A 17,794-nucleotide genomic window follows, 5' to 3' on the forward strand; every position below is an offset into this window, starting at 1 on the left:
ATGTTGAAATGGTTGCATTAGGGATGTTAAGGCAGCTGGGTCTTTTTTTTTTTTTTTTAAGATTTTATGTATTTGACAGAGCACAAGCAGGGGGAAGGGCGGGCAGAGGGAGAGGGAGAAGCAGGCTCACCACTGAGCAGAGAGCCCAATCCAGGGCTCCATCCCAGGACCCTGAGATCATGACCTGAGCCCAAGGCAGACGCTTAACCAACTCAGCCACCCAGGCGCCCCAAGAGCTGGGTCTTTATAATCTTTTACTACACGACAGGAGAGGCCCTAGTAAAAAGATCAACAAGACCTCTGAACACCTTAGTACTTTTTGGCTTTACAGGAGTTACAAAAGTTTTGAAAATATTTTCCTCACTCGGAAAGGGTTTTTTGGGGGCGCCTGGGTGGCTTAGGAAACCGTATGTGTGTTATGGTTTAAGTCCCTACGGAGTCTGTCCCATCAAATAATAGTGTCATAATTTGCAAAGCATCTATGTAAACTGTCAGAAAAATACCTGACAGAGAAAACTTACGTACACAAAATGCATTTCCACGAGAGACTGTTGGGTCAGTGCTGATTCCAAGCTAATTTAGAGTTATTGGCAAAAATCTGAATGGCATGAGATTTCCATCCTGAGCTAGACCCTGTTGGGCTTATTTGACTCACATGCCCACGCGTGGTGATCCCAGCCTTCCCAGATAAGGTATAGTGATAGGTGCTCTGATGCCCAGGTAGATAGCTAGAGTGGGATCAGATTACTCAAGCGGGAGTTTGTACTTCTGCCTTCCCTGTGCTTTGTTGGTCAATACTTGAGAGAGGTGGTCACCATCATTCATGGTCAGTTGAATTTAAGATTTATGACTTCAAAAAAATTAGGCCCTCTATAGGCAAAGTAATAAGGTACATTGTTTCTTAGTCATGTTGGGGAGATGGCCTGAATTACTCCATCATTACCAAATTGATTATCGGAGGTAAGGGGCAAAATAGTGGAAGATACCCACTCACTTTGATGCACGTGTTCCTTTCTAGGTACCCAATTTGCTTTTAGCATATAGGACTGGAATAGCTCTTTTCTGTTCTAGAACCTAGAATGCTGTCTTGGAACTAGCAAGTTTGGAAGTGAAAGACACTCTCCATAATACTTAACCACATGAGTGAATTGCTAAATAAGAGAGATATCCAGAACTAAATTGGAGCATCAGATTTCTGTATGATGGTCCTGAAATTTGGAGCCTTTTCTCTTATTATCCATGTGGAGAATTACAACTGCTGAATGTACATATTTTCTTTAGTTATTGACTTCCTAAGTCAGCTAACTTTTGTGCCCATTCAGCTGTATGCAGTGACAAAGCTTAGAACCTGCCAGTCAGAAACCGTTTCCCCTCTATTTGAAAAACTCGAACGCTTTTATTTTGATAGGAAAATCTTGCTAGAACCAGAGGTGAAAAAGAGAGACACCGAAGACAAAGTCAGAAGGCAAACAGGTTAGAGTTTCAAACAGGTCCAAATTTGAAACAGGCCCCTGAATCCGAGGTCCAAAAGATTTTTCACTCAACAGACGGAATATTTGGCCACGAAACGCAAGACATTTGAACCTTCATCAAAGAGACTATTTTTGTGAGCTTTTCCATGTGAGAGACCATCAAAAAGTCTCTGCCTTGATATAAAAGAGAAAGCTCTGGGGACGCCTAAGGTTGCCAGCATTATTACCATTTTTCATTACTACATTATTTACACTAAATGCAGAAAGAAATTCCAGTTGACCTGGTCAGGTGAGAGTTAGCACTAAAACAAAACAAAACAAAACAAAACAAAACACATCCAGGAGGATCCAGGAGCCACAGAAGTGTTTTTTTCTTGATTTTGTTCTGTTTATATTAAATAAGTAAGCAGACCCCCGATTCTCTTCTTCCTTTTTCCCAAGCTACTGGCTTTGTCTTTTCCTGAGTGAATTCAAAGGGAAGAAGCTGTTAGACTCTAGATCCATCAAGATTTTATTTAGGGACTTCATAAATACTTGGGTTTTTGCATTAGCTTATGACCTAGACTAGGACAGCTTAAATCCCTTTTGCTTGAACCAGAAGTTAGAAATCCCTTTTCTCTTCTGTTTTTCTGCTGCAGAAACTCTCAACAGTCCCACTGGGGGGGCTCCAGAAAGGGGTAAGCAATCTCGGTGGATTGTTTTCTGATGACCATGTCTTCTTTTTATTTTCTGCAGAAAGTGTCTTTATAATGCTTATCTTTATGTTGCGTCCTTTCCTTGTCTCCTTTTTGATTTTTGTGTGGCCCCTGTTTGCCTTTTAGCCTCCTGGGTGCCCCGTCAGCTCCTCACATTTGTGCTGTGTTGAGTATCATTGTCTGTGATTGGCTGTGGTGGTACCGGAGGGCGAGACGACCCTTGGAGGTGCTGTTTGGTGGGAGGAGCCTGGAGATGCTCCATCACCGTCACCGTAATCGTTTCTTTGCAGTGTGTTCATGTTCTTGTGTTCCACTGTCCTCCCCCGCCGCTCCGCACCCCTCCTCCGCTGCTCCGCACCCCTCCCCCGCCGCTCCGCACCCCTCCCCCGCCGCTCCGCACCCCTCCCCCGCCGCTCCGCACCCCTCCCCTGCCGCTCCGCACCCCTCCCCCGTGCCCCCAAGCGGGAAGCTTCTCTTCTTTCTAGGGCTCCGTGTTCTCCAGGTCCTTTGGCTCTGCCCTGTTGCCACTTCCCTGAAATCTTTCCTCCTTCCGTAGAGCTGCGTTCTTGTCTCCCTCCACACAGCCCAGCAGTGACCTAAGTAGTGCTCCCTTTGAAGCCTTGGAAGATTTGCACGTGGGCGGACTTGACGCGGGGCAAGGAGAGAACGTGGGCCCAGCTGAACAGCTTTTGTCCTGGAGGCTTCCATTGCCCTGAAAGAAAAATCAAAGGATTAATATTTTAAATCGGGCCACACTTAATTTTGTTAAATGTTTCATCCTTTTTGCTCTGTGTACACCAAACCAGTCGCAGGCTCCAAGCAAATGAATTGCACATTGTCCTGGAGAGGAATCTTGGGCCGCGGTGACTGCCCGTCACAGCGTGCCAGGGGATGTACAGAATTGTCTCGCCGCTCTCTGTCTGCTTCAGAATGGACCCACAGTGATATACGTTCACTAACTCGACCCAGGCTTTGTCGATTTTTTAGTTTTTGGTTTTTTTTTTTTTTTTTTTTTGAGTAGGAGGCACCTTCTCGTTTTCCACGAAGCCTTGGTATTTCTGTGTTGACACTAGTCGCACACAAGGCTAGGTAAATTTAAAATCATCAAAATTAAGTAGAACAGCACATCCATTTTTCACGCCATGAACCATGGAGCTCATGGCTTCCATAGTAGATAGCGTAGATAAGAACATTTCCAGCGTTGGACAACAGTGCTAGATGTCTCAAGTAGTAAAAAAGCCACGAGCTTCTGGTTTTGAGCTGTCATCCCTTTGTGAGGAATGCTGGTTGCGTTTGTTTTGAGAATAATGACATGCTGTCCGTGGATGAGGACTTGGGGGGAATCAGAGTGCTTAAGGACGGAGATTCCCATTTAACTGTGAACCTGGAAAGAGGAGAGCTAAACACAGTGCCCCATGACATCAGTCCTCCCAAACTCCTGCTGGTAGGACATGTCGAAGGGAGGAAGAACTTTGGAGTTGAAATGGGTTGTATCTACAGGTTTAGTAATGTAAGCCTTGACTTTTGGCCAGACCTGGACAAGTTAATGAGAATGTTAGTCATCAGAATAAAAAGCTGAGTAATGGCAATGAATTTCATGCCCTCAAAGCCCTTCAGGTGTAAATCGTGAGTCTTAACCCCTGTGGCCAGTTGTTCCAAAGAAGATTCCATAGCGGTGATAGTGTTTTCTGAGACCTGCCTTCAGGCTTGGAGAGTTCATTTTGTCTCAAACGTAGGCCTTTGTCCTCAGGTGAAATCTGATGATGCAGTCGACATTAAAATTACTTTTGGATTGTTTCCTTTTATTCATTTTTTAGGAAATAGTAAAAATCCAGGGAAAGAAAGAATCTTGTCTACTTGCTGTATGACTTCTGTAGTTTGTGAAGGCCAACTTCCTATAAATTTCTAGGCTGAGAGGGAGACAAGCTGTTATTATGGTGACAACTAGAGTACGCATTTTAGTTCTGAATTCTACATAAAGTCAGCTTCTGCCAAGGTGAATGTAACCATTTGGTGCAAAATTTTATTCTTCAAGGTACTTAAGAATGAAAGGACATCGATTTGTTTCTTGAGATCAGTTAAGTAAGGTTTGGCACTACCTTGTGGGACTAGATTTTGTTGCCCTGAATTCTCAGCTGTTTACTAAGTTTAAATGGTTCATATTCTAATTAGCATGTACACACACACACACACACACACACACACACACACACACACACACACACACACACACACACACACACACACACACACACACACACACCCGTAGGAGGCCCCGTGTCCAGGGAACTGGCTGGTAGACAGAATAGAAGATGGAGGTCATGTTGTTGATGCTGTGGGTCTCGTGGGGCCGTGTCTCGGACAGATCCTCAGGCAGCACGCATTTGTTGATCATCTGGAAGCAGGTACAGAGCGCGATGAGATGCGGGAGAACAGCTAGCTCAGTGTATCCCTCTTGGCAGAGAGAAGAGACAGCAATCAGGAAGTCTGGTTGACTTGTCCAAGTCCCACAGCTGCCTGACTGCCTAATGCTAGGGGCTGAAGCAGGACTCCGCTTTGCTGTCTTCCCTTTTGTCTAGACCCTTCCATTCAGTCCAGCTAAATTCTACGAAGTTTTTAAAGCTGTGCCTTTGGTCACTGGATACCTAGCAAGTGCCTCTCAGGCCAGTAGTGGGCAAAGGGGGATGTGTTAGAATCCACTTTGCCTTTCCTTGGTAGTCTCTTGATAGGAGAATTACCAAAATAAGCCTCCCTGGGGTCATTTCTCTTCTTCTGTGTGCAAATCTTTGCCACAGTGACTATTAACATAAAAAGGATGGATTGACTTCTGATGATAGGAAATAAATCACCCCAACTTTTGACAGCGGACTTAGAAAAAAAGAAAAGATTAATTGGCTTTATTTAGCGGTTTATTGTTTATTGTGATAGCTATTAAAAATAGGTAACCAGAGGCTAATCACTGTTAATGGTCCCTTCACTATTAGAAAAAATCAATTGTCAGTGGATATAGCATATATTAATAAATTATTTTGTTTATAATCTTCCGTAACATCTTAAAAAGTTGACTCCTGAGGGAATTCTTTCTTGAGGCACACTTTAAGGTTAATGGTTACTACAAAGAACAGATTTGGCAGGAGGACCTTCCCGTGTACATAAAATTTTAATGGCTTTCTCAAAGCATTATTTAATAATTGTAATAACACGCACATGTAATTTATCAAGATTGATAAACTCCTTACCAAGGACGCTTATATATATTTTTTGAAACTTTTTTGAGAGCAGTTAAATAGATTTCTAAATGTAAGTAATTAAAATTGTATAGTATTGAGTTATTGACCAATCCTGGACTATTAATCAAGCTAAAAAATTCTACAATCAGTGCTCAGTGCGCTGAAGCCTGGTAAAATAATAGTGTTTGTGTTCAGTGAGGCAAGTAGCCACAATTAAGCCCTTTGCTTGACAAATGAGTGGGTCCACTTTATTTTGCACTTAATTGAATCGTTGTACATGCTCGCTCACCATTGTCTCTTGGCCCTTCGTTTTGGTTTCTGGTCTTTGGCGCTTATGCATTTGTGGAAGGTAGAGCAATTAAGTCAGCTTCTGCCATGGGCTTTCTCAAACGCAGCCAGGAACATCGGGGCCACAAACCAGGGCTTTGCCAGTGCTGTTCACATCCCTCGTGACAGATTCTTAATTTTCTTAACCAAAACTTTGATAAACAAATTAGAGCGCTGTCCAAGAACTACGTGAGGTAACTTCTAGTGGGGAAAACTCCCCCAGGGTTTCCATCCCTCCCCAGATTCTGCTTCAGTCAGCAGCAAAACTTGTGTAGAGAAGACAGAATTTTAATCTATTTTATGAAAACCCCAACTTGATTTCCTTCTCATGAGCTGGAAAGAATGTTCTCTGATAATCTTGCTAATTATCAGGTATTTGTCACAACTTCCTTCCACTTGCCTTCACATCACCATCATCCCTCCTGCAAACATAGTGACATCCCGTCATTTTCTGTGCTGCTATGAATCATTGCTTGCCACCAAATTAAACTGGGGAGCTGAAGTTTAAAGAAAAGACCCAGTGGATAAATGTGCGTGCGTGCGTGTGTGTGTGTGTGTGTGTGTGTGTGTGTGTGTGTGTGTGTGAAGAGTAAGCCCAAGTCAGGATTGCTTTTGTAAAGAGACAGATCTGGCTGGGTACACACCTGGGTCCATCCGCGAACTCTCAGATGACCCCAAGTTGAGGTTGTGTTTACAGACCCCAAGGCAGTTGAGTATTTATTAAAACATGCAGGCAGCTTGCTGCCTTCTCTGCATGTTTACCTCAGGATCAAGTCCACACACCCTAGAGTAACCTTGGCCTCAAAAACTTAATTCCTACGAGGATGGTGTAGCCTCCGTTTTCTGAACTGACAGAGATAGTAACAGATGCTTTCCCTGCCGCGGAGGATTAGGGTGAAGATGAAAGTGCGTAACTGACGTAGCGCTTTGAAGAGTTTCAAGTGCCACGGAATTAAGAGCAACAATTACATATCTTCTTTTGTAATGTTCTGCTGAATTGAGCCCATACTCCCAATGCTCCCAAAAGTGCACTAATGTTTGCCTCGGGTGGGGATAAAAACAAAGCGAGGGTTCTTGAAATGGTATGGTTAATACTGGAAAGGAATACTCCGTTTGGGAATTAATGTGCCTCAGAAGCTGTGTGAATTTTGTTCCCGTGGCAACGTGCACGGGTCTCGGGGACCCGGCAGCCAGAGCCCAAGGTGCTGTTTGGAAAACTGAGAAAATACCACCAGAAAGTTCTGGCCCTTGCCTCGTGATGCTGCTTTGCCCTGACGGACACAGACAGTAATGACCAGGCAGTCTCTTTGTTTGTTTCAGACCTTATCAGTGTGGTCACTGCTCCCAGTCCTTCTCACAACCGTCCGAGCTGAGGAACCACGTGGTCACTCACTCCAGTGACCGGCCTTTCAAGTGTGGCTACTGTGGTCGGGCCTTTGCCGGGGCCACCACCCTCAACAACCACATCCGAACCCACACTGGAGAAAAGCCCTTCAAGTAAGTAGAGCCTACCCTAGAACCTTCTTTCCTCTCAAGCTGTGCGACTGTGGACACAGGATGATCTTTCTGGGTCTCTTTTCTCATCAGAAAAATAAGAAAGTAGGAGTAAGTCATTTGAAGATTCTTTCTATGCTTCTAGAATTGAAGCTGGATAACCCCCACAAGGCACCCAAAGGTGCCACCTTTGGGCCACCAGCGAGCCCAGGACCGTCAGTGAGGTGACCCCGATTTAGGACGTCTAAATAGTCATCCCTTGGGAGATGTGAATGTTATAGGATTCTGGTGGACTCTTTCCTCCTCTTTCCTGTCTGTTCAAGTGGTTTAAATCTGTGATAGCGACCAGCTTGGGGCTTTTCAAGTGCTCTTTGGATTTCAGAATTACTATGTTGGTGACACAAAACACAACCACATACAGGGCACATCCGAATGCTTGAGGATTCAGGGAATGTGGAAAAAGGCAGGATTGAACTCCAAGGACTTTGGCAAGGTAAGAGCCCCCCAGAGAGAATTTGTTTCTAGATACAGCACAGTCGTGAAAACAGTGGACGTCTGAATCATGCACGATGGCCTGTTCCTTCACTCGTTCATTTATTCATGTATGTGTCGTTCATTCAGCAAATATTTATTGAACGTCTGCTTTTGTACTGGGCACCCAGCTAGGTGCAAAAGATACAAAGGTGAATGAGACTCGCTCCCCCAGTCTTTGAAGACCACATAATTTATGGGGAAGCCCAGTTAATAAGCAAGTATTACAACATAGGATGAAAAGTGTAAAAGTGAAGAAGAGTCAGCCATATTCTTACAGTGCTGCCGGTTAGCCCAGAAATGGAGTTATCAGTGCTGTCTGGCGGACATAATGTTTAAGATGGGTTTTGAAGGATGAGTAGGAGTTTTCCAGGCATAACAAAGGAAAGAGGCATTTCTGGTAGCCCAAGCAGTGTGTGGATAGGCGTGGGAGCGAGAAGCAGTACGTTTGACTTGGTTGGCTTGAAGCAACTTCTGCTCTCTTTGTGATGGACTCTTTTCCCTTCAACCCACCACGTATCTCTTTACTCATTTGCCATCTTGGTTTTCCCTGGTTGGGAAGGAAAATTCAAAGGACATAGATGTGTAGCCTATTTACTTTCTCTAGGACAAGATCAAGCAAGAAGAGAAATGATTCAGGCAGTGGGGGACAAATCCCCTTGCTCAGTCTCAGCCAATGAGTCTTTGTAGAGTCTTATTACCCACGATTTCCCTTTCATACCTGTTGGCGTGGTCCGTTGTTGCTCTGGCACTCAGCCTGAGGCTCGGCTTGTCTCGGGGTAGCAGGGTCTTGCCGGCCTGGCTCTTGCCTTCCTCGGTGTCTGCCATCAGAGGGAGGAACTCATAAAAGGTTGTCATCTTCACTTACCTCCCCACAAATTAGTTACTTTTTGTTCATTATCCTTAACTAGTTTCATCGTGGTTTAATTTATGACATTAATAATCAGAAGAGTTTTAATTGTTCTCTGCATACATGGGTGTGGCTTGTGCACTGTGCAAAAGCATTGGGCTAAGGGGACAGGAAGGGGTCTCAAATCAAACCTGCACTACACCAGCCAAGCTGGACCTTCTGGGGGCTGTGATAGCCCAAAGGGGCCGCTTTTTTTCTAATCTACCCTAAGGGCCAGTGGTTAGCGCAGATACTGGAGTTCCTATCACAGGTGTGTGCGTCCCGCACAGTGGACTTTGTCATCGCCCTCAGGCCTGACCCTCAGGGGCTTCACAGATTCTGGCTTCGTCTCTGCTCTGAATGTGGAAGAGGACAGTTGCCCAAGTCCCATGCCTTGGAGCAGGAGAGCTTTTCAGAAGCAAAGATGCGGGAGGATTGACGATCCTTCTGGCCCCTTACATTAGAGAGGGCAGCCCGACAGACAGAGTGCCAGGAATCAGATTGATTTTTATCTTGTTGCTGTGTAAATAGATTTTAGTAATTAATTGAAGAGGTTTCAGGGTCAAAATGGGAAATAGATTCCTATTAATGTTAAGGTGTTACTTATGTGTAACCTTGTTGACTCTACTCAATTTTTTTTTCCTCTAACATCCTGTTTTTGTCATGTTTCCAATAGAGTTGCCATTTTAACTTTAATTCATCAGATTAATATTTGAGGGGCTTTAATAATTGCATCCTTTCCCTTTCTTAAAGTATGTTTTTGTGACCATCACCTAATTTCATCCGGAAAACGAATTAAGAAAACCACAAGGGTTGGCTGAATTCGATTCTAGGTACATGCTTTAGTTCCTTCTGCTTCTACTCTAATTCAGATAGCTACATGCTGTACGTAGGGTGGGGTGCGTTTTTTTTAATTTTGATTTAGCAAATATATATTCCCAGGGGAGAACCGAGTGTATGCTCGTTTAAATAGTGCAAGTTTTTAAACATCTTCTAGGAAATGGAAAGCTGAATCCTTTGGTGTATACAATCAGATTGTCCAGGATTGAACTATCCCAAGGGAGTCTTGGGAAGCTTCTCACCATAGCTCATGAATATCCATCCCACGGACGTTTGTAAATATTATGAAGATACCCTTTTACAAGGTCATAAAAGAAACATTCAAAAAAACTCTTGTTGCAGATTAGTCAATAAAACGGATTTCACCGCAACAGTTAATTTTACTACTTCAACTAATGGGTATTGGCTTAAACAATGTTACGAAGAAGGGGAAGGACCTCATAAAGATGCAGAACCCTAAACTGTACGCCTCGGGCAGCTTCCACGGAGGTGCCCCAAATGGCTCAGCCCCCAAACTGTCCCACCTACCTAGGGCCCCGGAGGCTTTCACAGAATTCTTGGGGACCTGCCGCCACAGGGGAGGGCCCTTTCCAACATCTGAGATCTTCTCCTGAGTTGTGGGTGTAGGCAGATCAAGATTATTGCCATCCAGGCTGAAGAAGATCTGGCATTAGGAGATCAGAGTCTCTGTCCAGGCTCTGCCTCACAATCTGATTGGCTGAGATCCCACTGGACTACTTCACCCCCAAGCAGCAGGTAGATCATGGGCCTGTTGACAGGCAACTTGGCTGTAGACCTAGAACTTCTAAAGTAGAGGAGCACAGGGGCGCCTGGGTGGCTCAGTTGTAAAGCGTCTGCCTTAGGCTCAGGTCATGGTCCCAGGGTCCTGGGATCGAGCCCCGCATCGGGCTCCCTGCTCGGTGGGGAGTCTGCTTCTCCCTCAGCCTGCCATTCTCCCTGCTTGTTTTCCCTCTCTTGCTGTGTCTCTATCTGTCAAATAAATAATACCTTAAAAAAAAAAAAAGTAAATGAGCACATAGGAAACATACTGACCAAAGGAACATGATGGAGGTCGTGGCTTTCAGTTTGTACTGTGGGACTGATAGTCATCGAGAGCAAGGAACAAAAGCAAGACATTATTTCATTTAATAATAATTCCCAGCTCTTTACTGAAAAGAGGAAGGAAGGAAGTTAATTGGCATCGAAAACTTATTATTTATAGCGAGGACTCCTTTCTCCCCCCCCCCCCCATTCCTAAACATAATCTCTGAAGATTTCAGAGGGAGGGCTGCTTCCCTCTGCTCTTTTCTGCGGATCCACGCGAACTGCTTGATGCCCAGCTTTGGAGCCTGGGAAGATCAGGACTTCCCAGAGGAAAAGGCGCTTCTCCTCATGTTTGTTAGAAGCAGGAGAAAATACTCACCAGTTCATCTTTGCCTTAAGTAAAGACAGATTGGTTCATTATTAAAAAAAAAAAAAAATCCAAGGATATCCCAGAGAGCATCTAATATTTTAACAAGATTTAGGCAACAGAGCAAATAAAAGGGGACATCAGCAAACAGGCATTGAGCACTTCGTATGCACAAGCCCTGCACAGTTTGGTTCAATCCAGGAAATATTTGGTGACTGGCTGCAGAGGCATGAAAGAAAGCTTCTTGCAGGTTTTCTGTGTAACGGAACTTGATGTCATTTTGGCTTCTGTCAGTTTCAGGTGGCAATTGTTAGGCTTTCTGTACCGATAAGCCAGCCAACTATCACATGAAGTAAGGAGTGGCTTCAAATCTAACTAAGATACCCATACTCATAGACAGTTGGGGGCTTTTCTCTCTGCTGAAATATTCGGATGCCTTTCTGCTTCAGTGTCCCTGCAATGTCCCCTTCAAGGCTGTGACGTCAGCACGAAGAGGAAGACCCGTGTGCAGGAGCCTTCCTTTGTTCCTGGCTCATTACCCCCATCTTTCTTTCCTTATTATTTGCTGCACCACATGAAGTCCAGGGTTAGAGGTACCAGGCTTTTGCATGGAGTCTGTCTTTCTGAGGAGTTTCCTTCAGCTATAAAAATAACTCATGAAGGGAATTTTTCTCAAAATAAAGGTGATGAATGTGAAATGGAGGCTCTTCCCTTATTTAAAAGAATATTTTTTCGGGGGTGCCTGGGTGGCTCAGTCGTTGAGCGTCTGCGTTCGGCTCAGGTCATGATCCCGGGATCGTGGGATCGAGCCCCGCATTGGGCTCCCTGCTCCGCGGGAAGCCTGCTTCTCCCTCTCCCACTCCCCCTGCTTGTGTTCCCTCTCTCACTGTGTTGCTGTCAAATAAATGAATAAAATCTTTAAAAAAAAAAAAAAGGATTATTTTTTCTATCTAGCTCTCTTCACTTCCTTGGCGGGTTGGTAAGGAACCCACCCAAGTACACGCATGTGCATGTGTTTCCATTTGCTCATGAGGCACATGGCGCTGGAGATGGTCTTTCAGTGAGCATCTCCGGAGCCCAACAGAGCAGACTTTGTAGATTTCCGATTTCGGGAGTGTAAATATCTGTGCGGCCGCTTAGGCAAACCGCTTGAGAAAAACGTAACTTGCCTCCGAAGGTCTCGGTCCAATCTGGATATTTAATTATCACATAGAGACATACACTTTGCCTCATACAAAGCACGGAACTTCCTATGTCTGAATTCTTTATATTCGAACACCCAAGATGAGAGGTGCAGAAATGTAACCCGGGGAAAGGGTCTTTCCTCGTAAGTGTTCAAACCGATCTCTTTGAAATGGATTCCAAAGCTTCAGAATTTTTTTTTAAAGGAATATAATAATTTGAAAGTTTGTCAGGCAGTGAAAGGTAGTATATTTTGACACACTGATCCAGTAACTAATCAGTTTTCTAATAAACAATCAGCAATTCGCTAACATGTCATCAGCACCTCGGGAGCTCTGGAGAGAGGATGAGCTGCCCGTGGACGTTAATGAATACACCAAAAATCATTAGCTGATCAATACTTCTGAGTTATTTTCATTGAGCTGATAGGTCTGATACATTAAAGCTGACATTATACATTTGTCAAGATCACAGTGCAGTTTTTAACAGTGGAACAGGCTGCTAAAAATATTCCCAGGAAGACAATCAAAGAAACATAACTTCTTCATCCTGACACATGCAGCTGGCACGGGAACTCTGAAAAATCCCAGCATGATGGTCAAGCCCCCAGACTCCCAACATTACAAAATAGACAGGAACCCCCAAAGTGGATAGATGTGTTCTTTTTGTTTGTTTGTTTGTTTTAGGTAATTATCCCTCCATGACGAGGCACTTTGTATGATGGACCAAAAAAAGGGGGGGAGGGAAGAGAGGACTGTCCCCCAGATAACGGGGCACGGGGCACGTGATGGAGCCGTGAGGACTTTAAAGCTCTTGAGAGCGCTACCCCAACCAAGCAGCGCAGGGACCTGAGACCAAAGGTTGTGTTATTTTGAAGCGGGACAAGTGTCTGCAGTGCTCCTGAATAGCTTTTCCTTCAAAGGATTGGGGAGAAGACATTAAGGGGATGCTGTGGTGGTCGCTGTGCCCTCCTGGGGGCGCCATTGGTGCTCCAGGCAGCCCAGACGTGCAGGGCGGTGACAGGCAACTCACTGTAGGTGTGCCCCTGTGTGCGTGATCATAGACACCCAACCAGGAGTCACAACCACCACAGCAAAGCTAGACGCCACCATTGGGGGGGGGTGGTGTGTGTGTGTGTGTGTGTGTGTGTGTGTGTGTGTGTGTGTGTGTGTGTGTGTGTGTGTGCGTGCACGCGTGCGCATTAGTATTTCTGTAGGTTGAGTAGCTATTGCGCTAGTAAGTGTGTCGCATGGGAGATAGGTCCAGCTCAGGGTCTCTAGGTTACAATCTTTTTTTTTTTTTTTTAAGTTGAAGACAGTAGATGCTCTAGAAGCGGGATGCCACTTTTCTCCTCATCAGACACACTGACCCCTAATTCTGGCCTCCAGGGACATTCTTGACTGTACCGTCTCGCCAGGTGAATTTCTTGAGCCATGCAGACACTGGCTGATGGTGAATTCGTCTGTCTCCCACCCCACCGCGCAAACAGCTCTTTTAGCCCCGCGTTTTTGGCAGCGTTGTGTGAGACTTCTGCACAAAAGCAGCCCCCCACCCCGCCCCCACGGTCGCGCAGAAGGATGTCGCGCTTCCTGCACTTTCCACATTCAGAGGGGGTGGCTCTTCAACAGCCGCGCTGAGCGGAGGACAAGTCCCCGATTTTAAATTAGCAGCAGGGGAAATTCTATTTGTCACCAATTTCTCTTTGGGGTTACGGAGCAGAAAACTCCAGACAAGCTGGGGCTTTGATGGCTCACTCCTAAAAATCTCTTTTTGTTCTTTATCTATTTGAAGTGACAGTGATCAGAGCTGCAGCAGGACAAGGCTCTCTGGAGAAATCACCTTCCCCCTGCCTATTGACAGATCCCTCTGTTCCGCACCAGACGGGCTTTGTCCCGTCCCAGGCCTCCAGGCCTGGGAAGGAGCCACCAATTAAACCTCTTGAGCCGGTAAAATCTGAAGCCACTTTGGAATGTCGGTTCTCATTAGGCAGGATGAGAGGAAGCCCATCACCCTGCAGGCCCCGCTCCCTGGTCTCAATTTTCTCTCTTGCCTCCACCAGGTGCGAGAGATGTGAGAGGAGCTTCACGCAGGCCACACAGCTGAGCCGGCACCAGCGGATGCCCAATGAGTGCAAGCCAATGACCGAGAGCCCAGAATCAATTGAAGTGGATTAACTGATTGACTGGTTGGAATTAAACTGCAAGGAAAGTCATGATTAAATGTCATGGACACTTAAGCAAAACCAAAGATTTCCTCTGAGCAACTTTCAATCAGTCCCAGAAAACCAAAAGCAGTAATAAAATAAGTAAGATGTTAAGAGAGATTGATCCTGGCGTGCAAGTCCGACCAGGGCAGAGATTATTTATTTATGACTAGGGGTGAGACTTGTTTCAGTGAACGACTAACCTGGGACGGCTCCCGTGTCCGGTCCCACCGTGTATTTGCTTTGTTTCTAAAAAGCTTTTTTAAACTGTTATTTAATACCAAAGGGAGGAATCCTGTGGGTTCTTCTGCCCACAACTTGTGACTGAGAATGCACAGGGACTTCTTTCTCATTGCACCTTTTTTTAGTAGCATGATTCAAGGGGACCCATTGTACAGCTCCCCCCCCCCCTTCCTGCAGCTTGGGTTTGGGTGGTCTGACGCAGCCGCCCGGCGGGACCGGAAGCCAGAGCCTCCGCTAGGTCAATGCCACCGTGGGCCCCGAGGGTGGTCCCTTGCTCTGTTTTCCTACGCACTTTTTATGCCACTCCTTCCATCCGGCAGCCTGGCCTTGATGCAGAAGAGCCTGGAAGAGGCAGAAGACCGTTCGGTTTCAGAATTCAAGGAGAAGAAGTGGAGACCTGACTCTGGCCTGTCAAGATCTCAAAAACATTGAAAATGTACAGAGCTTCGTAATACAGTATATTGTTCCGAAGCAGCTAGTTGAGAAGATTTTGTTTTCAGTACCATTTTATCTTAAAAAAAAAAAAAAAAACAAAAAACAAAAAATAAAGTTCTTCGGTATGAAGCTGAAATAGAAGGTCTGAGGCTTCAAGGAATTTTTTCGTTGTGTCTATGACGGTGTTGAATATGTGAGCAGGAAGGGTGCCCAGCCCCATGGTCAGCGCCCCGTGGAGGCACTTTCCTCTTCCTTCCTCCCGTAGGTGAAGCCCGGGAGACCCCTTTACTCTCTCCTGAGTGTCGGGAGCTTTTCGGCAAAAATAAGTGACAGGAGGCCCAGACCCAGAAACAGAGGAGGAGCCCGGAGAGGGTTGTGATGAGAACAGACTGCAGCAGGAACAGCTCATTTCATCCATTGGAATTACCTTTTCCTCTCCTCTGGCCCTTGACAGGGCTCTTCTTTCATCATTAATCTGTTGAAAGAGGAAGGCTGGTGTCCATAATCGCACTGTTGTTTTGAGTGCAAGGAAAGCAAGTGAACTTCAGCTAGTCTCTGGGCAGCTCGACAGAGGTGCCCAGTCACCCCAGGGCACATCCCGCAGAACGATCCCTTCCCTGGGAGGAACCGGCGGCTCCTGCCAGCATCGTGGCAGAGACCGAGTCCACCTTGTGGATGTCTTGATCACCCGATAGCAGGACACAGCATTTTAAGGAACTCCTTGTCTTTTAGCTCTCCCAGGGTCTTCCCGTAACAAATACATGAAACACAGAACTGGCTCCTGGAAGGCAAGGGTACTTGGTGGCTCACTTTACTTGGTTCTCATGGATTTGGCTCTCAGAACATCTTCCTTCCCTTCTGATTTTGCATCCCCTCCCCTTAGCACCCAGCTGTCACGTTCAAAGTGGAGGAACAGGGGGCCTCGTTAATTGTGTTTGTAATTTATTTATATATATGTTGTTAAAAAACAAAACCGAATTGAGTCAGTTTGAAGGTCTGATTGGGTTTCTTAAAGGATTCATGAATTGGGCCACGGCCTATCTCACCAGCTCCCAGGAGGTGGACCAGCTAAGTAGGAGGTTTTTATAGGAAGGAGGGTAGGGCAAGGAAGGTTATCAGCAAAAGAAACGGAAGGATTCTTTCAGGCCAGGACATCATCTTTTTGGGGGGGAAGGGAACTGGCAGGATTTTTCTCATGCAGGTCTGCTCACTAGTGCCAGTCAGGAAATTCCAGATCGACTCTCAAACGGTTCATGGGACAGGTTGAAACTGTAATTAAGTCTTGGTGGGCTCTTGTGGGGGGGCAAATGACTCCATTTCGGGCTTGTTACTTCTCTTCTTTCACAATATATTTATATCTCAAAATAATCTCTAACATTGTGGTGTCCAAAGAGGAACTGGAACAATCCTGACCCCCGTTGTCCAAGATAACCTAGAACGTTCCCTCCCTCCGTTCTTCTTGGCTCTTTGTCACGGAACGTGTAAGCATTTTGTGCTCCTATATCACTGTTGCTGATTCGAAGTGTTCTGTCTGGTAGATAGGAATGTCTTCCGTTTTATAGTTCCTTGTCTGAAATGATGGAGACATTTGCCAAAAATGTGTGTCATTGGGAAGGATGGAAAGAACATGGAGCCGTATGAATCCGAAACCTGTAAGGAAGTGTCAGATCGGCTATACCGATGAGCAAAAGCTGTTCCATTGATTAAGGCAAGAGCATTTGGTTGTATATTTTGTGAACATGACGATAAGTGACTCACCTGTATGTCCCTAACGCTTTTTTCCAGTGAGAAAAATCAGTTCTGCCATTTGCCACATTTCACTCTTAGAGACAAGTGCACTCTCCTCTGTTCCCATGAGCTCCGCATGCAGGAACGGGAAGACTTCACTCCTCCCTTGATGTCTGCCCCAGGAACTTTCCATAACAGGGGTCTCTGTCACTCTGCATGGTCTTGTCAAGGTCAAGGTCCCACTTAGTATGGCAGTAGCCTTTCTAAACCAGAAGATTCTTCTACCTTTCTCCCTCCATTTAAGCTTATTTTCCCCCTTTCTTAGTAAAGGAGACTTTTGGCATGTATTTCCCACCAAACTTGGCCGGCAACATTTTCTCTCTAACAGATAGAAAATTGGGGACACTCCTAATGGTCACGTTGCTGAGCTATTGCCAGTGTCTAGCAGACACTGTAAGACAGGTCTCCACCTGGGAACTGACTTGGAGCCCTGAAGTAGGTCCTGACATCACTTGGGTCCCAGAGGCTTTTAAGTGAAGTATGTGCTGAAATAGGGATTTCGCCTTAAAATCTCCCAACTGTTGCTTTAGTGTTTTTATTTAAAAATTGACAGATACTCACATGGGACCTGCAAGTGGGTGGCAGAAATTGTAGTCATCAGGATATGCCCATTTCCCTTATTAGCAACCTCCTAATTCATTACAGCATAAAGAGAGTAAAGGCTCTGAATCACTGAGACGGGGGAGGCTATCTGCTGAATCGGCATTTGACTCCTGAAGCGTTCCCTGTTTGCCCTCTTCTCTCCATGGGGAACATTTTTGTTTTTTTAACAAAATAAGATGTACCATCCGCACACATGCTCATTTGTCTAGTTAAGAGTCTGAGCCAAAGGGTAATGCCAGGTGGGGCTGCAAACATCACATTTCTAGAAAAATCTCAGTAACTTGAAGTAAAGCCAAATATTTTCCCCAGGAAATGTGCATGGTTTTTTTTTTTTTTAAAAGATAAGCTTTTTGTTTTGATTGTCTTTATCTTTAAAAGTGACTTTTTTTTTTTTTTTTTTTAAAGGGGAGATACACTTTTACAGAGTTACGGTGTGGATAATTAAAGCTGT

At 45.3% G+C, this 17,794-nt stretch overlaps 1 protein-coding gene across 2 annotated transcripts in view; it reads left to right on the forward strand.

Moving 5' to 3' along the window:
• PRDM6 (PR/SET domain 6) overlaps positions 1-15,089 on the forward strand; it is a 98,905-nt gene extending 83,816 nt beyond the window's left edge. Inside the window, exons 7-9 of one of the 2 annotated variants that reach the window (XR_003522184.1) lie at positions 7,045-7,221; positions 13,380-13,488; positions 14,131-14,218. Coding sequence is in view for 1 of the 2 variants with exons in the window: in XM_027606315.2 (XP_027462116.1) it covers positions 7,045-7,221; positions 14,131-14,245 (292 nt within the window). In the remaining variant the exon portion in view is untranslated. Of the gene's footprint in view, positions 1-7,044; positions 7,222-13,379; positions 13,489-14,130 lie in introns of both variants that reach the window. The other variant, XM_027606315.2, reaches the window with a different exon arrangement.
• The last annotated feature ends 2,705 nt before the right edge of the window (positions 15,090-17,794 follow it).

The sequence above is a fragment of the Zalophus californianus genome, chromosome 5 (assembly GCF_009762305.2).
Source record: "Zalophus californianus isolate mZalCal1 chromosome 5, mZalCal1.pri.v2, whole genome shotgun sequence".
In the NCBI taxonomy this organism is placed as follows: Eukaryota; Metazoa; Chordata; class Mammalia; order Carnivora; family Otariidae; genus Zalophus; species Zalophus californianus.